The 24,037-nt window shown below is 47.4% G+C and overlaps 1 protein-coding gene across 7 annotated transcripts in view; it reads right to left on the minus strand.

Moving 5' to 3' along the window:
• RBM26 (RNA binding motif protein 26) overlaps positions 1 to 24,037 on the minus strand; it is a 946,655-nt gene that overhangs the window by 715,995 nt on the left and 206,623 nt on the right. For all 7 annotated transcript variants that reach the window (XM_033948169.1, XM_033948166.1, XM_033948165.1 and 4 more), the window contains exon 6: positions 1,966 to 2,226. In XM_033948169.1, coding sequence (XP_033804060.1) covers positions 1,966 to 2,226 — 261 coding nt within the window. The remainder of the gene's footprint in view (positions 1 to 1,965; positions 2,227 to 24,037) is intronic.

Here is a 24,037-nt window from a genome sequence, read left to right on the forward strand (position 1 = left end):
TGGTCCCCGTGGGTGCCAATTTTGCCTAAAAAGCACTCGTTAAAAACGCAGGAAAACACAAAAAACAGCAATTTTAAAATTTTACAGATATGGGGGGGACCAGGGCATGTAGGGAAACCACCCCAAACCCTGATTTGAGCACCCCCAAAAATCGGCAAACTCTGTGACTCATACATACCACAGAGACATGTGCTGCAATGAAAGTCTATTGCAGCCTGCAATACACAGTATAAGCAAGATCAGTATCTCAGGAGCTGATTAAACTGGATTTTTCAGGTCTTCTGACCGCCTCACCTTCCCTGTCACCTCAGATCACGACCACCAGGACCCCTCAGGGAAATTAGGGAAGACACGCGGTATGGTTCCGATCCCGGCGTACCTCCACAGAACTGCAGCAGCCTGCGCTCTATCCCTTTGTTGCCAAACCAGGGGAGAAATGGCTCCCGATCCTGAAGACTCGTCCAATCTGCAGGCTGTCCAGAGGGCTTACTGCAGTTTAAGCTTACAGAGCACCCTCCAGAAACAGACAAAATGTAAAATGTCTGCAATCTCCCGCCAAAGGATCACTTGCACAGAGTTGATCCGCAGCACGTGGGCAAACCCGCAAAATAAATTTTAAAAAAGACTAGGAACTGAAAACAAATCACGAGCAGAATAGACCGATTTCAACCATGCAGAGAAGCTGCAGGTACAAAACTGAGCATGACAGGAAACTTACAGGGGAGGGATCAAGTTTTAGTAGCCCTGCAGCAGAAGCTACCAGACATACAAAAACCCACGAGTTCAGCCTCCAGAGGGATTGTACAAGAAGCAAGGCTTATGCAATCAAGATTGTCTGGGTGTGTTTGACAAGGTGTTAGGAAGAACAACAGAATCTAGATAAGGAGTATGTGGCACAGTGGTTAGAGCTACAGCCTCAGCACCCTGGTTGTAGGTTCAAATCCCATGCTGCTCCTTGTGTCCCTGGGTAAGTCACTTAAGAACATAAGAATTGCCGCTGCTGTGCCAGACCAGTGGTCCATCGTGCCCAGTAGTCCACTCACCAGTGTCCTATTTGAGTCTAGCCTTACAAGCGTACGTTCTGGTTCAGCAGGAACTTGTCTAACCTTGTCATGAATCCCTGGAGGGATTTTTCCCCTATATCAGCCTCTGGAAGAGCGTTCCAGATTTCTACTACTCTCTGGGTGAAGAAGAACTTCCTTATGTTTGTACAGAATCTATCCCCTTTTAACTTTAGTGAGTGCCTTCTCGTTCTCTCCACCTTGGAGAGGGTGAACAATCTCTCTTTCTCTAAGTCTATTCCCTTCATTATCTTGAATGTTTCGATCATGTCCCTATTGCCCCAGGTACATTAGGTAGAGTATGAGCTTGCCGGGACAGATAGGGAAAAATGCTTGAGTACCTGACTGTAAACCACTTAGACTATAAGTGGTATATAAATACTAAAATAAATAAATAAAAATAAAGTCACATTATTTCCCAGATCCAAATGCAACTTCATTTCCCAATAATGTTTTGGTTGACATCCATTCTTTGCATCGTGTCCTCTATAAACAGAATACCATAACATATCCCTGCTCTTTTTTATTCTACTATACTTTAGTATTGTCATACATTCATTAGAGTTAACAGGCCCTTTTTCCTGCTCCAGAGAATAGGTGTTAAATGTGTGTCCTAACCGAATAATTTCCACACTAAAGTTTTACACATCAGGGGGCTATTTGGGAGGAGATAAGAAAGAGCTAGGGGAATCCACATATTCTACATACAATTATACTATATAACCTTTTGATTTTCCATAAGACCCAATGGATTTTCAAAACATGTCAAGTGGACATGAGGGTTTTAACAGAAGTATTCCATATAGCAGGCTCCTGTGCAGAACTTCTAGCTGTTCTGAAATAACTAACTTCAACACAGAACTGAAGAGCACAATGACTACTGCTTTCAAGTTCCAAGACTTACCATCATAGTCTCTGCAACGTTTCTTTGGTGGTGGTGGTCGTCCATAAGAACTGTGGTCCACCTGGTCTTCATGGAATTCAGACCAGTTTTCAGTAGTACTGTTACCATGATGTGATGGAGCAATAACTGTAATAGTGCTACTCAGTGTAGGTACAGGATAATGGGAAGATGCAATATTTGACACAGAAGATGCTGCAGTGTAACTGTTTTCTAAAGGATCAGCTCTGTCCAAATCATACTTTGACTTTCCAGAATCCCTTTCTGAAATAAAATAAAAAAAAGAAGAAATCATCGGATACGTTCTATTTCTGTTAAACTACATATACATGTATAAACTTATTAATATTCTAGTGTTTCTAAGATTAAAGGAAGCTTCTCAGAAAATCAGCTTTAAGACTGAAAAGGAATCACAAGGCACCAAAGTTTGGAACTCATGCATGCATGCTCAAGCCATCTGTGCTCATAAAACTTGGACAAGTCCCTGGTGAACAAGAAGCAATGTGGAAAAAAGTTCAGCATAGTTCAGCATAAATCAGGGTTGTCCAACCTTTTGGCTTTCCTGGGCCACATTGGTTGAAAAAAAAATTTTCTGGGGCCGCACAAATGCTGCAGCAAGATAGAGGAGGGAGCCGGCAAGACGGTAAACACCCGGGGGCAGCAGAGGAAAACACTGCATCGCCCTCGACCAGGGCTGCACAAAATACTTCACGGGGCCACATGCGGCCCTTGGGCCGCAGGTTGGACACCCCTAGTTCAAATCTTTATGTTATTTATTAATCTGAGCAGCAATGTTATACCATTGTTTTGTGAAAGATATCAAAGCAATTTACAAAAACTAGTTAATCAGCAGGCTATAAACGTAAAATAGGAAGGATGAGAACAAAGTACAATTTAAAAGTAGGGCTGCACGTCAATCATGATTAACATGTTAATCATAAATTGCAATTAATAATTAATCATTTGCTGCCCATCTCTGCCTGTCCCCTACCCTCACAGGCCTACCCACAGCTTGATTTCAGGTTCCCCACCCCCATCCTCGGTAACGAACGGGAGATATGCTGGACTGCATGAAGGGGAGGAGAAAATAGGGAGATGCCAAGGGGGAATTGGAGGGAGCGGAGAAAGAAAGAAAGAAGAGCTGATCTTGGAGGGGGGATTGGGAGAGAGGAAAGAAAGAAATATAATGAACCTGGGGGTGTGAGAAAGGAAGGTATTGGGTCTTTTATCAGTGGCATAGCCATGGGGAGAAAGGAAGTCTTGGAGACCTGGGCATTCCACTTTGAACTCAGGCCCCCTCCAAAGCTGTAGAATCTGTTCAATGGCTGAACCCCCACCAGCCAAAGATATGCACTGCCTGAGTCGCTCCCTTCCTCCTCGTACTGCCTCAAGAGTGAGGAAGTCAGCAGCATGCCTACAACAACCAACACTTGCAGAACCCAAGCATACCCAGTTTGTGCATGAACTGAGCTAGGAAAGTGCTGGCATCAGCAGATAGAGGCAACTCACTGATTTCCTCGCTCCTGAGATAGTACACAGAAAGGGCCATTTTGGCAGTGGATTTCTTTAACTAGAGGAGGTTCAGCATCCCCCACCAGCAAAGGTATGATGCCTAATGTCGGGGTGGGAGGGAGAGGAAATGCATGCTCCCCCAGTCAACCCCAGGGTCTCCCTCTATGAATTGTTGGCTATTCCCAACCTTTTATCACTTGATTACAATTTTTATTCAAAATGCAGCCTTATCTACAAGGTTTTAAATTTTTCAAATGATAATTGAAGCGACCAGGTCCCAATTTGTATTAGCCTCATTCTGCTGTCCTCACTACATATGCATCTTTAGAAAGAAAACACACACACACACAAACGCACATGCAAATATCCAAAGTGATGTCTCCTTTATTCAGAGTACTGCATACATATTTATAGTATTTCATATGGGTCAGTTTTTTCAGCATATGACTGTAGGAAAGACCACATTTGGTAACAGGATACATAAAAGCAGCTAGAAAGAGGTAGCAAACATAAGAGGAGGGGGTTAGTGGGAAGTTTCCATAACCATAGCACATAATACTGTCTTTTTGTCTAAGTTAAGGGCAAATGTTTCTTTCTTAGCAAACCTTAGCAAAACTAATTAGCTTACAGAACAAAATGAGGACATAGAGCTCAGAACACAAAGAGAACCTTCTAACTTTTTAGCAAAATGAAAACTGTTTCAGCAGTTCCTTTTTTTATATGCTACACAAGCAGGAATAGAAAAATTTACAAGGAATATATGTGCCTTTTCAATAATCATTACATTTCATTCATTTATTTATTTATTCAGTTTTCTATACCATTATCCCAGGGCAGCTCAGAAACAGTTTACATGAATTTGTTCAGGTACTTAAGCATAGTATGACATCTCTTTACTCATATTTAATTTTTAATTTTGACACAACTTTCCCAAAAAGTCTGTCTTCTTTTCCACTCCTAAGCCATTTCCAGGATTTTAACCCATACATGAACTTCTGCTGACTTAAACTCTTTCAAACACCTTCTTTTTCTGCATTTTTCTATTTCCTGTCCATCCAAGTTCTTTAATATTATTCTACTATGCTCGCTCCTTCTCTTTCCTTTTATATAACTCTGCCAATTGCGGTGTTGTGCAATAGCATGTTAGCTGCATCCAGCTTTCATTGTTTCACATTTCAACTATTGCTGTTTCATATTTATAAAATAAACATACAGAATTCCACCAAAATAGAAAATTAACTTTTTTTTGTTCAAACATTTTTATTGACAAAACATGTCATACAAGAGACAGCAGAATGCAACAATATATACCAAGAGCAAGTGCAAAGTGAAGATGGACCTGTAACACATGGCCCCCTTCATATGCATCCCAACAGCAGAATCAAAACAAAGAGACATGACTGCCATGTTAACTTTATATAATAACTCTCCCCCTCCCCCTTTATACACCAAAGGATTGGAAATAGCTTTAAGGTGTCAAAATCAGAATAACATGTCAAATCATTGAGTATCAAACTTCTGGCTCCATGTGCTAAAGAACAAAGATATGGAAATTGCAATTGCAGGAAGGCTCACCTATACTTTACAGACAGACAGGCTTCCATAGCCTCAAATAACAACAACCTATGGAACTGGTTTCGACACTGCCAGAATCCAGGTGGCGAATCTTGTGACCAACACTGCAGTAAACATTTATGGCCTACCATACAAGCCTTCTGGAAAAGCAAATTTCATCCCTTTCCATAAATACCACAGCCAGCAGTTCTCCCAAACAGAACCCTCCGCGGGGACAAAGAAACATGGGTACCCCCATAGCCTTCTTAAATAGCATATTTGATTCCAAAAGGATTTAATCATAGGGCAACTCCATAAAAAGTGGGAAAAAGTATTGGTTTCTTGGGAACACTTTTTGCATAAGTAAGTCGTGGTTGACCCCAAATGATAGGTCTGTATCTTTGTAAAGTATACTCTATGTAAGATCCTATAGGTGCATTCTCTCCATAAAGAACTAGTGATGAATGTGAGTATACGTACAATTGCCTGATGAATATGAAGTTCCCGTATAGGCACTTCCAACTCCTCTTCCCATCGATTTAGGGCAGTGTTTTTCAACCTTTTTACACCTATGGACCAGCAGAAATAAAAGAATTATTCTGTGGACCGGCATCGGTCCGTGGACCGGCGGTTGAAGAACACTGGGCTAAGTCGTGGGCCAGACCCCACCCATCTCTACCCAATCTCTACCCCAGACCCCGCCCCCATAATAGTACTACCGTGTTTCCCCGATGGTAAGACACTGTCTTATATTTTTTGGAAGGCCAAAATATGCTCTAGGGCTTATTTTCGGGGGGATGCCTTATTTACCCTTTCATGTCCCCTCTGTATCTCTATCCTTATTCAGTAGGTCCTGCTTACCCTTTCTCTTCTTTGTGTCACTATCTCCATTTTCAGCTTTCCCCCCCTTTTCCTTTGTTACTGCACCCTGTAGCTAGAATCTTTCCACCCTCCCTCCACTCCGGCCCAGCCCAGTATGAAATATTTCCTTTTGTTTCCCTCCCCTCTCTCTTTCTCTCTCTCTTCTGCTCCCTCACCCACGAGTCCTGCATCTGGCCCTCTCCCTTCTACCTGCACCTGGCAACACCCCCCTGCTCCGCGGCTCTCTTCAGCAACTTGTCAGCAGCGGTGATCAAGACAAGCTACCGACATCGAGGCCTTCCCTCTACGAGTCCCGCCTTTGTGGAAAAAGGAAGTTGAAACAAGCGGGACTCGCAGAGGGTAGGCCCCGACGTCAGAAGCTTGTGTCGATCGCTGCTGCTGAGTTGCCGAAGAGAGCCGCGGAGCAGGGGATGTGGCCGGAAGCAGGTAGAAGGGAGAGGGAGATAAGAAGGCTGTAGATCTCCGGAGCATGACACCGACCCCGGCCAGGATGATTTCTTTTTCAGGCGTGCATCTTACAAGTCCGGCGTCGCGGCGGGAAATAGCCATGCTGAGCAGTGAGCTCAGCACTAGACAGATGAAAGCCTTGCTTGCTGATTGGTCCGGCGGCATGGCCGCCGGACCAATCAGCAAGCAAGGCTTTCATCTGTGTACGTGCTGAGCTCACTGCTCAGCATGGCTATTTCCCGCCGCGACGCCGGACTTGTAAGTTGCATGCCTGCGTGACACACTACCGGAGCCACAGCAAAGGTGGAAAAGAGCCGCATGCGGCTCTGGAGCCGCGGGTTGCCGACCCCCGCGGTAGACGGAGGGACCACACGGAGTCACCCACTGTACCACCCGATTCGGGTAAGCGCAGGTATCGGTGGGTGGCTTATTTGCGGGGGGGGGTGCCTTATTTTACAATTTTTTCTAAAAAGGGGGGGCTGTCTTATTTGATGGCCCTGCCTTATCATCGGGGAAACACGGTAATTGCACCTTGCACTTCCAGTGCCTCATCTGGAAGCCTTCCCTCTGGCGTTGCAAAGTCAGAGAGAAGGCTTCCGGTTCAGGCACAGGATGCCCGTGGCTTTGTGCACTGAATCAGTTAGGAAGAGGGAGCTGGCTCGAAGATAACGCCGCATCGATCGCACCGTGGACTGGCGGTTGAAGAACACTGTTTTGAGCCTGATGCACGTGCTGGTCCTGTGGACCAGCAGGAAATTTCTGTGGACCGGCACTGGTCCATGGACTGGTGGTTGAAGAACACTGATTTAGGGGGCATTATGCTCCATATAATTTTGTGTAAATGAGAGACAGACAATGGGATCCCAGTAGTCTCCGCAAACAGTTCCTGTAACCTCTTAAGGACCCCAAAAGAGAAGCCAGAAGCCCACAAAGCTGCCACTTAGTGTGTCAACTGAATATAGCCATAATAAGCTCCCGGCTCCTCTGCTACAGTATCCAGAATCACAGGGTAAGACAAAAGCACACCCCCCTCATCCAGGACCTTAGCCAAAAAAGTTATCTCAAGAGTGCCCCAACTCTTAAAGACCCTCAAATTCAATCCCGGTGGAAATTCTAAATTCCTGTAAAGGCAGCACGTCTGTGGCTCTAGGGTTATAATGTAACATCTTTATTAACTTGCGCCAGGCTAATCTCAAAGGTCTCACCAACATGCTAGTACGTGCTATAAGAGGTAGCTTAAAGGGGTGTGCATGTAGCAAATAGGTTGGCTGATACGGGTGAAAAAGTGACTGTTCACAAAGTAATGGGGTAAAAGCATCATCTCTAAATATTCAGTCCCTAAGATGCTGGAGTAGGCAGGCCCAGTTATAGGATCGCAGGTCAGGCAGCCCCTTACCCATTCATACCAGGGCCCAACAATCTCTCAAACTGAATTTTTGGCATTTTTGCCAACCCTACAATGTTTAGTGATCTCACGCCGGAGACACCTCCAGTCTCCATTACTCAATCACAAGGGGAACAGTAGAATGTATAGCCATTTAGAGAACAAGATCATTCGGAAAAGGGCAATACATCCTCATAGAGACTACGGGAACTGGCAGCCATTTTTGGATGAGTGATCTGCACAAGGCAGGAGCATAGGAAGATCGCTCCTGCACCGAAGACCGCTAGACCACCAGGTAAGGTCTGGGATGCTGGGGGGGGGAGGGGCAGGGGGGGTCAGAGTCAGCCCAAAAGTTATTCGCAAATTTTCAATATTTGTGGGCCGGCTCTACCCTAACCCCCACAAATATTGATGGAGGAGTGTACTGAATATCACATCTAAGTTTTCCCATTTAAGTAGTGCCTATGGTTTGGTTCTGTCCTGTATTATCTTTTTGTGCCTGTTTAATCTAACTTTCTTTACTCATCATGTTTCTTAGCAGAGGCCATTCTTTTAATTGGATCCTGATAGATAGACCCAAGGTCGGATTTTTGTCCCATCAGTTGGATTTTTGTCCATCAGATAGCTGTTTATTTTGCCCCAAAATTATCATGCTAGACCTCGTAGAACTGTCCTTAGGTAATGTGCATCTAGCTCCTCCTAATTATTCTTTAGCCCTGTATTTTCTCTCTCTCTCATATTCACTGTGAGGACCTTATTTCTCTATGCCTGTGTATGTCCTTGGGCCAGACACCAAGGGAAATCTCTCCTTCCTATCCTTGCTTATTTCTACTTTATATACTGATAGGAATATTTCTTTCCAGTCTGCTCTAAGTATGCCAAACTTTTATTTGTGCAACTTTCTCAGATGTTTTGGAATTGTCCTCCTACTGTGAGTGTGTGACACACTTTACTTCCTGTCTGCCTTTACTGTCTGCTCTGCAGATTTTGAGATAAAGGCATTCTTTCAGACTTTTCTCCGCTTTCTGAGACTTGTATAAGCATCTCTCACCCTGTACTTTGTGATGGTACTATAGTGATAATACATAAATTGGGTTATATGAGAGAAGAGATATAGGGGGTTATTGTCTAAACAAAAAAAAAAAAAAACAAGAACTTTTACTGAGAATCTATTACAAGTGAGGTAAAAGACAGAGAGAGGAAATGTATTAATGGGAAATGTGACTTATAGCAAGACACTAATACAATGTTAATGTGTTTAACAAGAGCAATTGGGGTACTGTACCATGGTTACTATATCCTTAAAAAACAATTTTTGTCATATGTGTTTGGGGCGTACAGATTACATAGTACTTGTTCTACTCCATTAACTTTAACTATGATGTAACTCTCCAAAGGATCTATGTGAGTACTCGATTGTTCCTGTAAACCTTGTGATACTCAGATTATGCCAGCTAGCTATGTCCCTCCAGAAGCATACACTGAGCAGCCTGATACTCATTCTTTTTCTGAGTTTAAAACACCTTTTAAGCAGGCTGTAGATCTACCAGCAGCTACCACCAGAGTAAGCAGACACACAACACTGACATCACCTCTCAAGAGCATGGCCTCTACACACGTGGGGGAAGGGACTAACTTAATTAGAGAGTTCCCTACACCCGATAGTGAGTGACATGCCTTTAGGTGGATGAATAGGCAAACTATACTTTTTGAACAGAAAAAGGCTAAAGAAAGGGAGATGAACAGGCTGGAGGGGCTGAGAGCTCTGGATGGAATAGAGTTGCCTCAAGCCATGGAACTAGGGCTGCCTGAGCAGATGCATCCTCAGATTGGAGCTCAGAGTGAGCAACTTATGCACATTGAGCCAGCTGGAGTATCTGATAAAATGGAGGTTTGTTGCTCTACTAGAGCCAGCCAACAGCCATGAGAAACTAGAGAGCCTTTGCAAGCTGTTTAGGTTGTGGGACTATTTTTAAAGCACTGTTAAAGCTGGTAACCCCGGTGCAAAATCTACAGGATTTACAGAGGCAGAGAAAATTTTTCTCTTGGTTTTTTTTTTTTTGTGCTGTTCTGTTTTCCTCTGCGAGTGTGTGAGTGGGGGTGAGGCACTGGCTGCCTGTTTGCAGCAGGAAGAGTGAGGAAACTCTGCTTTGCTTCAGTGGTGGGTTTAAGTGAGATATTTAGAGTCACTCTTCACCAGCAGTTAAACTGCTGGCAACCAGTGTCCTAACACTAGAACAAGCTAGGCAAATTGCCATATAAGCCTATCTCATATCAAAGAGGAATTGATTATTGTACTGTTAAGAACAGTTACTTACCATAACAGGTTTTATCCAGGGACAGCAGGCAGATATTCTCACACATGGGTGACATCACCAAAGGAGCCCCAGTACGAGCACTTGAAAAGTGAATCGCAACTTTAAGGTTAGAAAGTTTCGATCAGCCCAAACCACACATGCGCGAATGCCTTCCAGCCCAGAGGCATGCGGTCCCTTTAATTAAGATAAGCCAGCTAAGAAGCCAAGAAGGGGAGGTTGGAGGTTTGTGAGAATACCATATTTTTCGCTCCGTAAGACACACTTTTTCCACCCCCAAAAAGGGGATGGAAATAAGGGTGCGTCTTAAGGGGCGAATGTTAAAAAAAAACAACAAACAAGACCCATACCTCCTTTTGGTGTCCTGGCAGTCCAGCGCGCTTTCCGTGCTCCTGCCTGGGATCCGCTGCTCTCTTCCGGCAGTGGCACAAGAGACAGGCGCGCACTTTTTCCATGCCTGCTTGGTCCCTTCCCTGAGCTCCGAATGGCTGCCTGTCAGTTCTTGCGGGATGAGAACTGACAGGCACCCATTCAGAGCGCAGGGAGGGACCAAGCAGGTACGCAAAAAGTGTACGCCTGCCTCCTGCACCGCTGTGCTGCTGACGCTGCCAGAAGAAAGTAGCAGAACCCAGGCAGGAGTGCAGAAAGCGCGCTGGACCGCCAGGATGCCAAAAAAAGGTACCGGGGGAGAGCCTGCCTGCGCCTTTGGGCTGGCTGGCTTGGGACTAGCTTGCCGGGTTAAACTGGGCCTGGCTGGCTGGGTTGACTGGGGGTTGGCTGGTTACTTTTGGGCTGGCTGGCTGGCTTGGGGTGGGTTGGCTGGTTGCCTTTGGGCTAGCTGGCTTGGGACTGGCTAGCTGGCTTAGGGATGGCTGGCTGGCTTGGGATTGGCTATCTGGCTTGGGGTGGGTAGGCTGGTTGCCTTTGGACTGGCTGGCTGGGGACTGACTGGCTGGCCGGATTGACTGGGGGCTGGCTGGCTTGGGGGTGGGTTGGCGGGTTGGCTGGCTGCCGTGGGGCTGGCTGGGGGTTTGGCAGCTGGCTGGCTAGCTGCCACTAGACGTGCCTACCATTAATTTCAAGTTTAAGTTTCCAAGTTTATTAAAAAAAATTTTAGACTGCTTATTTGAGTTTCTAAGCGGTTGACAATGTAAAATTACATAAAAATGAGTTATAAAATAACAATAAAACACGAAAATGGGGGATATAGACTAACGTCCTAACATACAGACCGCTTTGATCAAAAACATACAAAATGAAACAATAGGATAGTGGGAGAGAACTACAATTCATATAGGAAAGGTGAAACATTAAAGGATAAAACAATAGGTTAGGATAGAAATGACAATTGATTAAAATTTAAAAAAATAATTTTTTAAACTTTGCCCTTAAAAGGACAGTTATTAACCAAAGGCGTCTTAGAACAAAAATGTCTTTAGTTTGATTTAAATTGTTTTATATTGGATTCATAGCGCAGGTGGTTAGGCAGTGAATTCCATAGAATGAGAGCAGTGACCGCAAAGTTGTTGGAACGCAGTGTATTTATCAATTTTAAAGAGGGTATGACTAAAAGATTCTGAGAAGTTGAGCAGAGAGATCTTGATGTATTATGCGGAATTAGAAGTCTGTTAATAAAATCCGGTTGATTATTTATTTTTGTTGTAAATGTTAAAAGTAGAATTTTATAGCTAATTCTATGTTCCACTGGTAACCAGTGAGCATTGAACAGAAGGGGAGAAACGTGATCGTATTTTTTTGCGCCACAGATGATCTTGAAAGCCGTATTTTGCAAGATTTGAAGCTGTCTAATTTCCTTTTTTGTGATGCCCTTGTAAAGGGCATTGCAGTAATCTATATAAGAAATTACCAAAGAGTGAATTAGTGTGTTAAGGTGAGCCGGTTAGACGTGTCCACCACTAGATGTGCCCTGTCCCAGCCTACTACTAGACTACCAAAGGGGAGGACAAAGCACAGCACACACCATTTGGTTCAGAATTTTTTTTCTTCATTTTTCTTCCTCTAGAGGTGGGTGCGTCTTATGGTCTGGTGCATCTTATGGAGCGAAAAATACGGTATCTGCTTGCTGTCCCTGGATAACACCTGTTACGGTAACTGTGCTTTATCCCAGAACAAGCAGGCAGCATATTCTCACACACAGGTCGTGACCTGTTTGGGCCGCCGCGGGAGCGGACTGCCGGGCAGGATGGACCTATGGTCTGACCCGGCGGAGGCACTGCTTATGTTCTTATGGGTGACCTCCAAGCTAACTAAAATGGGATGGAGGGAGAGTTGGCCTTTAAGAAAACAAATTTTGCAAAACTGACTGACCGAAGTGCCCATCCCGTGGGGAAAAATTTCCAGACAGTAATGTGAAGTGAAGGTATGAACTGAGGACTAGTTGGCAGTTTTTCAGATTTCTTCAATAGGAGTAGATCTAAGGAAAGTGACAGAAAGCACAGTTACTAACCGTAATAGTTGTTATCCAGGGACAGTAGGCAGATATTCTCACATATGGGTGACGTCACCGACGGAGCCCCACAGTGGACAGCCTCAAAAGCAGACTTGCTTGAAGATCTTTATAAGAGCTTCCGAGTGCTGCACTGCATATGCGCGTGTGCCTTCCCGCCCGAACTATGGGGCGCATCTCCTGTGAGGATCCTCAGTTCAGATACCTAGCCAAGAAGCCAACCAGGGGAGGTGGGAGGGTCGTGAGAATATCTGCCTGCTGTCCCTGGATAACAACTGTTACGGTAAATAACTGTGCTTTATCCCAGGACAAGCAAGCAGCATATTCTCACACATGGGTGACCTCCAAGCTAAGTATAAAGGGACGGAGGGAGAATTAGCAATTTATGAAAAAAGATTTTGCAAAACTGATTGGCCAAAATGGCCATCCCTTCTGTAGAAAGTATCCAGACAGTAATGAGAGGTGAAAGTATGAACCGAGGACCAAGTGGCAGCCTTGCAGATTTCCTCAATAGGAGTTGATCTGAGGAAAGCTACAGATTCTGCCATCGCTTGAACTTTATGGCTCGTGACTCAACCCTGCAGAGGAAGACCAGCCTGAGCATAGCAGAAAGAGATGCAAGCAGCCATCCAGTTGGAGATGGTTCGCTTCGAGATAGGACGTCCCAACTTATTTGGATCAAAGGAGGCAAAAAGTTGAGGAGTTGTTCTGTGAGGTTGAGTGCATTGTAGGTAGAAAGCCAAGGCACGTTTGCAGTCCAAAGTATGAAGCGCCACTTCTCCAGGATGAGAATGAGGCTTTGGAAAAAATACTGGCAGAACAATAGATTGATTGAGATGTAATTCTGAACAACTTTAGGTAAGAATTTTGGATGAGTACAGAGGACCACCTTGTCATGGTGGAAAACTGTGAAAGGTGGGTCCGCAGCCAAAGCTTGTAACTCACTGACTCGTCGAGCAGATGTGAGAGCAATCAGGAACACAGCCTTCCAAGTGAGATACTTGAGGTGAGCTTTATCAATTGGTTCAAATGGAGGTTTCATCAGTTGAGCTAAAACAACATTGAGATCCCAGACCACTGGAGGCAGTCTAAGTGGCAGATGAACATTAAAGAGACCTTTCATAAATCGGGAAACCATGTGCAGAGAGAGGTTTCCCATCAAGAGGCTGATGAAAAGCAGCAATCGCACTGAGATGGACTCAAATAGATGTAGACTGAAGTCCAGATTGCGATAAGTGAAGTAAATAATCCAAAACAGAAGCCAAGGAGGTAGACGTTGGCTCTAACTGACGGGTAGAACACCAGGTAGAAAATCTAGTCCACTTCTGGCCGTAACACTGGCGAGTGGACGGCTTTCTGGAAGCTACTAAAATATCTTGTACAGACTGAGAGAACTGGAAAGAGTCGTTTAGGTTGAAAGGAACCAAGCTGTTAAGTGTAGCGACTGCAGGTTGGGATGGAGTAAGGAACCCTGACTCTGAGTAAGCAGAGAGGGAAAAACTGGTAGAAGCAGAAGCTCCCTGATGCTGAGTTGAAGTAGAAGGGAGTACCACGGTTGTCTGGGCCACCGAGGAGCTACGAGAATCATGGTTGCACGTGTTGACTTGAAGTTGACAAGAGTCCTGAGAATCAGCGGAAACGGAGGGAAGGCATAAAGAAACTGATCCCTCCAGTCCAGGAGTAAAGCATCTGCCTCCAGACGCTGAGGGGAGTATATCCGGGAGCAAAATTGAGGCAGCTTGTAGTTCAGGGACGCAAAGAGATCTATCTACAGGGTCCCCCAGCGAACAAATACTTGACGAAGTGTGGGAGAATTGAGTGTCCACTCGTGAGGTTGTAGAAGGCAACTCAAGTTGTCCGCCAGACAGTTGTGTTGACCTTGAATGTAGACAGCTCTGAGAAAGATGTTGCGATGAATCGCCCAAGACCACATCTTCAGAGCCTCCTGGCACAGGGAATGAGAACCCGTTCCTCCTTGTTTGTTGACATAGTACATGGCCACCTGATTGTCCATCTGCACGAGAACCACAATGTCGTGAAGAAGGTGTTGAAAAGCTTTGAGAGCATTGAAAATCGCTCTGAGTTCCAACAGATTGATATGGCAACGACTGTCCTGCGAAGTCCACAGACCCTGTGTACGAAGGCCGTCGACATGGGCTCCCCAAACGTAAGTGGATGAGTCCGTGGTGAGTACTTTCTGATGAAGCAGAGTGTGGAACTGCAAACCTTGGAAAGATTGGAAAAGAGCATCCACCAGTGGAGAGACTGCTTCAACAAAGGAGTTACTGTAATCTGTTGAGAAGGCGGGTCGATCGCCTGTTGCCACTGGGTTGCCAGAGTCCACTGAGGAATACGAAGGTGAAGTCTGGCAAAAGGAGTCATGTGAACTGTAGAAGCCATGTGGCCGAGTAGAATCATCATTTGCCTTGCAGAAATAGATGGAAGACGATACACCTGATGACAAAGGCGAATGAGGGTATCTGGACGTGATGGAGGTAGAAACGCTCTGAGGCGGACAGTATCCAGGGTGGCCCCAATGAATTGGAGAATTTGAGATGGGGTCAACTGGGATTTTGGGAAGTTGATTTCGAAGCCCAGACTTTGGAGGAATAGAATAGTCTGTTGGGCCGCTGCAATAACCTCTTGTTGAGAGGGGGCTTTGATTAGCCAGTTGTCAAGGTATGGAAAAACTTGAAGACCTTGAGTGCGTAGAGCTGCACCACCACCACCAGGCATTTTGTGAAGACTCTGGGGGAAGAGGTGAGTCCGAAAGGAAGGACTCTGTATTGTAGATGAAGATCTCCACCTGGAATCTGAGATATTTGCGAGAGGCTGGGTGAATGGGGATATGGGTATAAGCCTCTTTGAGATCCAGCGAGCACATCCAATCTCCCTGAGCAATAAGAGCATCCGAAACTTCTCTTTGACCAGGAATTTGTTGAGAGCTCTGAGGTCCAGAATGGATCGCAGATCTCCCGTCTTCTTTGGAACCAGAAAGTAATGGGAGTAGAACCCCAAGTTCCGCTGAGAAAGAGGAATCTCCTCGACAGCTCAAAGGCGAAGAAGAGCCTTAGCTTCCTGAAGAAGAGGAATTTGCGACCGATTGGAAGGACACTCTCTTGGAGGGTGATCTGGAGGTACTTGAAGGAAATGAAGAGAGTATCCCTCTCGCAGAATGGTGAGAACCCAGAGGTCGGATGTGATCATTTCCCACTGATGGTAAAAATGGGAAAGACGACCTCCTATGGGCAGAAGAGAATTCCGAAGCAGGGAGGTTGGAATGCTCAAGCTGGGAATGTCAAAAAGACTGAGCTGGCTTGATGGCAGCAGGAGTTTGAGACTTCTGTTGACGTTGCTGCTGCTGCGGATGACGAGGTGGAGGCCTGGAAAAAGCAGGAGTCATTTTCTGAGGGTAACGACGTTGTGTCTGTTTGTATGCCCGAGCTGGAGGTGTCATGGGCTTCGGTCGAATGAGAGAAGCAAAAGAGCGCTCATGTTCCGAGAGACGCTTAGTAGCCGCTTCAATGGAATCATCAAATAATTCATTATCCTGACAAGGTAAGTTGGCCAATCAATCTTGAAGATTGGGATCCATGTCAACAATACGTAGCCAAGCCAGTCTACGCATGGCTACAGCAAAGGCAGATACTCGAGATGATAATTCAAAAGCATCATAGGAAGCCTGTAGCATGAAGAGTCTCAACTCAGAAAGAGTCTTGAGGATTTGCTTAAACTCCGGAAGACGTGCTTTGGAATTGTCAGGATAAAAGGAAGGTAACAATTTCAAAAAATGGTTGAAATAGGTAGTAAAAGTGTAATTATAATTAAGAATCCTATTGGCCATCATCGAGTTTTGGTATAAACGACGGCCAAACTTGTCCATGGTGCGACCCTCCCTGCCTGGAGGTACTGCAGCATAAAGCTTGGAAGGATGAGCCTTTTTCAAAGATGATTTCACCACCAGGGACTGATTGGATAATTGAGATTTTTCAAATCCCTTGCAGGGAACAGTATGGTATCTGGATTCAAATTTGGATGGAATAGCCGCAATAGAATAGGGAGTTTCCATATTCCGTATGAAAGTTTGTTTAAGGACTGGAGTCATAGGTAATCTCAAAGTCACTTTGGGAGGATGAGAAAGTTCCATGTCCGCCAAGTATTCTGGAGTATACTTAGAATCAGAATGAAGATCCAGTTTGAGGGCCTGTCCCATATCAAAAACAAACTTAGCAAAAGAAGAAGATTTCGAGGTGGAGGACTCATCTGGAGAAGGAATATATGACCTTGGAGCCACAGAATAGGAGGGAGATGCTTCTCTAGAGTATTGAGACAAAGGTTCAGACTCGAGACGCATGGTAATTGAAGAAGCTGCACTATTTACCTGAGGTGGAGTCATCGAATGTTTGCGCTTCAGACTCCTCACTGGTGATGTTCCCAGAGTTCAAGGCACAGAAAGCAATGTTACTTACCATAACAGTTGTTATCCAGGGACAGCAGGCAGCTATTCTCACTAATGGGTGACGTGATCCAACGGAGCCCTGATGTGGACGCTTCTTTGAAGAAAAACTCGAAGTTTCGAGTTGCCCGCACCGCACATGCGCGAGTGCCTTCCCGCCCAGACCAGCGCGTCTCCTCAGTTCAGATAGCTAGCAGAGAAGCCAACCCAGGGGAGGTGGGTGGGACGTGAGAATAGCTGCCTGCTGTCCCTGGATAACAACTGTTACGGTAAGTAACATTGCTTTATCCCAGGACAAGCAGGCAGGTATTCTCACTAATGGGTGACCTCCAAGCTAACCATAGTGGGATGGTGGGAGAGTTGGCGCTTAGGAGAATAAATTTTGTAATACTGTTTGGCCATCCCGTCTGGAGAAGGTATCCAGGCAATAGTGAGAGGTGAAGGTATGAACCGAGGACCAAGTGGCAGCTTTACAAATCTCCTCAATCGGTGTCGATCTGAGGAACGCTACAGAAGCTGCCATAGCTCTGAACTTATGGGCTGTGATATTTTTGTCAAGGGGCAATCCAGCCTGGGCATAGCAGAATGAGATGCAAGCCGCCATCCAGTTGGAGATGGTGCGTTTGGAAACAGGGCGTCCCAACTTGTTCGGGTCGAAGGAGATGAAAAGTTGAGGAGCAGTTCTGTGAGGTTTGGTGCGTTCTAGGTAGAAAGCCAAAGCACACTTACAGTCCAGCGTATGAAGAGCGGATTCTCCAGAGTGAAAGTGTGGCTTCGGGAAGAATACTGGCAGAACGATGGATTGGTTAAGATGGAATTCTGAGACAACTTTCGGGAGAAATTTCGGATGGGTGTGGAGAACCACCTTGTCATGATGGAAGACTGTAAAAGGTGGGTCCGCAACCAGGGCTTGGAGCTCACTGACTCGTCGAGCAGAAGTGAGGCCAATGAGAAACACCACCTTCCAAGTGAGATACTTCAGGTGGGCCTTGTGAAGAGGTTCAAATGGAGGTTTCAGAAGCTGTGAAAGAACAACATTGAGGTCCCAAACCACTGGAGGCGGTTTGAGGGGAGGGTTGACATGGAAAAGTCCTTTCATGAATCTGGAAACCACAGGATGGGCGGAGAGGGGTTTCCCTTGAAGAGGCTGGTGGAAAGCAGCAATTGCACTGAGGTGAACTCGTATGGAGGACGATTTGAGGCCAGACTGAGACAGGTGCAAAAGATAGTCCAGAACTGAAGACAAGGAGGAATGTTGAGGCTCCTGGCACTGAGAAACACACCAAACAGAGAATCTAGTCCATTTTTGGTGGTAGCATTGTCTGGTAGAAGGCTTCCTTGAAGCTTCCAAGACATCCCTCACAGGTTGGGAAAACTGCAGAGGGGTTACGTTGAGAGGAACCAAGCTGTCAGGTGTAGAGACTGCAGGTTGGGGTGAAGGAGAGATCCCTGATGCTGCGTAAGCAGAGATGGAAAAACTGGTAGAGGGTATGGCTCCCTGCTGCTGAGTTGAAGTAGAAGGAAGTACCAAGGTTGTCTGGGCCACCGTGGAGCAATCAGGAAAATGGTGGCCTGGTCTGACTTCAGTTTGACCAGTCTTTTGAATGAGAGGAAATGGAGGAAATGCATAGAGAAAGCGATTTGTCCAGTCCAGGAGGAATGCATCTGCCTCGATGCGCTGAGGAGTGTAGATCCTGGAGCAGAAGTGAGGCAGTTTGAAGTTGTGGGGGGCTGCAAAGAGGTCTATCTGAGGCGTTCCCCACAGGGAGAAGATGTGATGAAGAGGCGCGTGAGGTTGTAGGAGACGGCTCAAGTTGTCTGCTAAGGAATTGTCCGCCCCTGAATGTAGACCGCTCTGAGGAAGGTGTTGTTGCGAGTCGCCCAATCCCACACTTTCAGAGCTTCCTGGCAGAGGGAGGCTGATCCCGTTCCTCCCTGCTTGTTCACATAGTACATGGCGACCTGGTTGTCTGTGCGAATGATGACAACCTGGTCGTGAAGGAGATGTTGGAAGGTCTGGAAAGCGTTGAAGATAGCCCTGAGTTCCAGGAGATTGATGTGGCACTGGCGATCCGTGCTGGTCCAGTGACCCTGGATGCGGAGGCCGTCCAGATGAGCCCCCAAGCATAAGTCGACGAGTTGATCGTGAGGACTTTCTGATGGCGGGGGGTTTGAAACAACAAGCCTCTGGAGAGATTGGAGGATAGCATCCACCAGCGAAGAGACTGTTGCAGAGCAGGAGTGACCTGGATGTGTTGAGTCAGAGGGTCGGACGTCTGAGACCACTGAAACGCCAAGGTCCACTAAGGCGTCCTGAGGTGAAGTCTGGCAAACGGCGTCACATGTACTGTAGAGGCCATGTGGCCTAGCAGGACCATCATCTGCTTTGCCGAGATGGACGAGAGGGCGAGAGGACACTGAATGGCAGAGGTGAAGAAGAGCCTCCATGCGTGGGGGAGGGAGGAACACTCGGAGTTGGGTAGTATCCAGGATCGCCCCGATGAAGGGGAGAGTCTGGGAGGGCTGTAAGTGGGATTTTGGGAAGTTTATCTCGAATCCCAGATGTTGTAGTAACCAAATTGTCTTCTGAGTCGAGAGGGCGACTCCCTGAGACGTGGAATCCTTGATGAGCCAGTCGTCCAGGTAAGTGAACACCAGGAGGCCGTGGTTCCTGAGTGCTGCGGCTACCACTACCAGGCACTTGGTGAAGACTCTGGGGGATGAGGCCAGGCCGAAGGGAAGCACTCGGTATTGAAGATGGAGATGTCCCACCCGGAATCTGAGGAATCGGCGTGAGGCCGGATGAATAGGGATGTGAGTGGAGGCCTCCTTCAGATCCAGAGAGCATAACCAGTCGTTCTGCTCGATGAGGGGATACAGGGATGCCAAGGTCAACATGCAAAACTTTTCTTTGACCAGAAACTTGTTGAGCACCCTGAGGTCCAAAATGGGTCACAGATCGCCCGTCTTCTTCGGAACAAGGTAGTACTGGGAGTAAAACCGCTTGTTCAGTTGGTCCCGAGGGACCGGCTCAACAGTGCCGAGCTGCAGCAGGGCCTGGGCTTCCCGAAGAAGAAGGGTGGTCTGTGTCAAGTTGGAAGGATACTCTCTTGGAGGATGTTCCGGAGGAACCTGGTGGAATTGAAGGGAGTATCCCTCCTTGACGATGGAGAGGACCCAGAGGTCGGTAGTGATGGTCGTCCATCGATGGAAAAAATGGAGGAGGCGACCTCCTTAGGAGGGGTTGCTGAAACAGGTAGAGCGACAGAGGTTATGCTCTCTTTGAGACAGTTAAAAGGGCTGAGGAGCCTTAGGAACAGCAGATGGTTGAGGCTTTTGCTGATGTTTCTGAGGATGCTGCCTCTTCGCAGGCTGTCGGATGGTGGGAGCCTGCTTCAGGGGGTAGCGCCGCTGGTAGATCAGCGGCGGGCGTGATTGACGAGGAGGAGCAGCCTGGGCTTCGGACGCAGGATGGACTGGAATGACTTCTCATAGTCCGAGAGCTTCTTGGTTACCACCTCGATGGACTCATCAAAGAGGTCGGAGCCAGCGCATGGAACATTGGCAAGCCTGTCCTGGATGTTTGGGTCCATGTCGATTGTCCTCAGCCACGCCAGCCGGCGTATCGCCACCGAACATGCTGTAGCCCGAGCCGCAAGCTCGAAGGCATCATAGGAGGACTGCATAAGCTGTACCCAGAGCTGGGATAACGAAGCCAGTGCCTCCTGGTACTCGAATTGTGCCTTGGGATCCACGTAGGGCATGAACTTCTGGAGTACGGACAAAAGGAACTCCAAATATGTTGTGAAGTGGAAGTTATAATTCAGGACTCTCAAGGCCATCATGGAGTTCTGGTAAACTCTCCTGCCGAATCGGTCCATGGTCTTTCCCTCTCTACCAGGTGGGACGGAGGCGTAGACCTGGGAGGGGTGGGACCGCTTCAGTGAGGACTCCACTAGCAGGGATTGGTGGGAGAGCTGAGATCCGTCGAATCCCTTCCGATGAACAGTGCGGTATCTGGTGTCCAACTTACCCGGCATCGCGTGGATCGAATAAGGTGTCTCGAGGCACCGTGCAAAGGTTTAGTCCAGTAGCTTGTGTAAGGGAAGCTTTAGGGACTCTGCCGGTGGTTGAGGGAGGCGTATAGTCTCCAGGTATTCTTTCGAGAATTTGGACCCCGTATCTAGAGGGATGTCCATGTCATCAGCCATCTGTCGAAGGAACGAGGAGAAGGACAGTTGGTCGGCTGTTGCAGGGCCTCGAGACGGGCTCGAAGAGGTTGAGGCCTCCGGATCCATTGGGGACAGGGATCGAGACGGTGAGAGAGATCCCATTGTGTCCTCGAGCTCTGGCATCAGTGGAGGAGTAGTGGAGGTATGCTTGCTTCCGATGAGGTGAGGCCTGCCTGGAAGAGTGCCTCGAGGAGTGCCTCGATCGGTGATGCGGACTGTGTCGAGAGGTCGGCCTCAATGGGCGAGGCGAGTAGGTCTTCGCTGAGGCCCCCAGGTAATGGATGGGGCTGGAAGCGGTTGATCGAAGCAGGGGTGGTTGCCGTAAAGGCTCGAACCCCGTCGGGGTGATCGGTTCCAATGGAGGCATTCGCAAAGACTCTGCTCCTTGCATCAATGGAATCGGCTCCAACGGAGGCACTCGCAAAGACTCTGCTCCTTGCATCAAGTGAATCAGCTCCAACGGAGGCACTCACAAAGACTCTGCTCCTTGCATCGAGTGTATCGGTTCTAATGGAGGCATGGGCAAAGACTCTGCTCCTTGCGATGCATGCATTGTTGCCAGACCAGACAATCGCAGAGACTCTGCTCCCTGTTGAGAGTATGTTCCCGCTGAGGCACTGGAGGGGGCTCGACCTCGCGGGAGGCCTCCATATGCCCAGTCTGGATTTGGGAAAGAAGGTGAGGCCCCATCGTGGTAAAGAGCTCGATGAATTGCTTCTGTAGCATGGTCTGGAATGAGGCCGGCAAAGATGGATTCGCATCTGAAATGGGACCACCTGCGCGGGCCTCGCGCTCCCTTGGAGCACTGTGTGAGTGCTTGGACTTCGAGGTCTTGGGCACTTTCAACACTACTGGGGGAATGGGCTGCTGAGCTACCTGACCTGAGGAGGTTGAGGAAGGCATCGCAGCAGGCACCGGAGTCTGAGCCGGGACAAACGAGGCGGGCCTGATGAGACTCGGCGCCGCAGTGGTGGTAGGCTGTGGAGTTGCGGATGATGTCGAAGGTGAAGGTCCCTTCGAGGTTGAGGACTCCATGAACAGCGATTCCCACAAAACGCAACGGCACTTGAAGGCACATGCGGTGAGTGTGGAACAAGGCCAGCACGATTTTGGGAGATGTTCAGGCCCGAGACACCGAATACAGTGTCGATGAGGGTCCGTTAGCGAAATCGCGCACTGGCACTTGGCACATTTTTTAAAACCGGTGATAGGCCAGGACATAGGCCGAAAAAGCTCCGCCGCAAGATCGAAGCCACGGGGCTGCGGCCACATGGCCTGCCCGGTCGAACGGAACGAAGAAATTTTTTTTTTTTTAACAATAAAACCTGACGAAAATCGGCGATTAAGATCAAATAAAACCAAAACCGCGGACATAGAAGGCACAAGGGAAGAAAACTTTGCGCAGAGAGTTGAAGACGGACTTCTCGGCTACGCAGAAAAGAACTGAGGAGACGCGCCCTGGTCTGGACGGGAAGGCACTTGCGCATGCGTGGTGCGGGCAACTCGAAACTTCGAGTTTTTCTTCCAAGAAGCGTCTGCATCAGGGCTCCGTTGGATCACGTCACCCATTAGTGAGAATACCTGCCTGCTTGTCCTGGGATAATGTGTCGAAGCAGGAGGAGAAGAGTCCCGTACCGTTGGCTTCGATGGAGGAGTCCTTGATTTTGAGAAACTCCGAGTCGAGGCCTCTCAGGATCGAGACTTGTGTTTCGCTATGGAAGAACGAGACACAGATGCCTCGGTATCCATAGAGGGAGAATAGCACACAGATGCCTCTGTACAAAGTTTCGAAGAAAAATGTCTCGAATGCCTCGAGCGATGCTTCGGGCGAGGCGGGAGAGACATCGATGGAGGCTCAGGCAAAGAGTCACTGGAAGAGAGTCGCTTCGGCTTACAAAAGCTGCCTCGAGGCACTACCACTGGAGGATCAGATTGATGCTCAGGCTGGTCCCTAGGAAGCAGGGTCGAGGACGGAAGAAGTTGAGCCACTATCGAGGAAATCTGTGTGGTTAAGATGGTCTTCAACATGTCCTTGAACATCGGCACTGAGACAACGGGATCCGGTCTTGTAGGTGCAACAATCTGCTCCAAAGAGGGCGACCTCGAAGATGAGTATTCCCTACTCTTGGAGGAACGCTTAGGAGGAGGTCTCAAGGAGGATTCTGGTGGCTTCTTAGGCACAGTACCTGAAAGAGAGACAGGAGACTTACCCAGCGAGGACATCTTCACCTGAGGCACCATCGAGGCCTTCAAGACCGAAGTCGAGGCCTTAACAGGAATGATAGCCGGGGTCGAGATCGAGGCCTTCGAGACCGAAGCTACAGCCAAAGCCGAGGTCGAGGCCTTCGAGACCGAGGCAGCTGTCGAAGTCAAGGGCGAGGCCTTCGAGATTGAGGCCGCAATGAAAGACGGGGTCTTTGAAACCGAGTCCGACCCCGGGGCCGAGGTCGAGACCTTGTCAGGGCTTTGCTCCATGCCACCAAAAATTTGTTTGAACTGGTCGCACCGACGAAAGGCCCTAGACTGAAGAGTCCAACAGCAGGAACAATCTTCAGGAGAATGAGAAGGCCCCAAACAACGCAAACACCGAGAATGAGGGTCGGTGATGGAAATTGTCTTTTTACACTGGCGACAGCGTTTAAACCCGGTAAGGGACTGGGACATAGAAAAAATAAAGTCCATGTCGAACGATGCGAGCGATTGGGCCTTGGCCCAAAGCCCACTGAACGGATGAAAAAAGAAGAAAAGTATTTTATTGATTTCTTTTTTTTTTTTTTATTTTGTTAAAGAAGAAAATAAATGCACAGCGACTGAAAAATAAAACAA

Source organism: Geotrypetes seraphini, chromosome 6, assembly GCF_902459505.1.
Source record: "Geotrypetes seraphini chromosome 6, aGeoSer1.1, whole genome shotgun sequence".
Classification (NCBI taxonomy): Eukaryota; Metazoa; Chordata; class Amphibia; order Gymnophiona; family Dermophiidae; genus Geotrypetes; species Geotrypetes seraphini.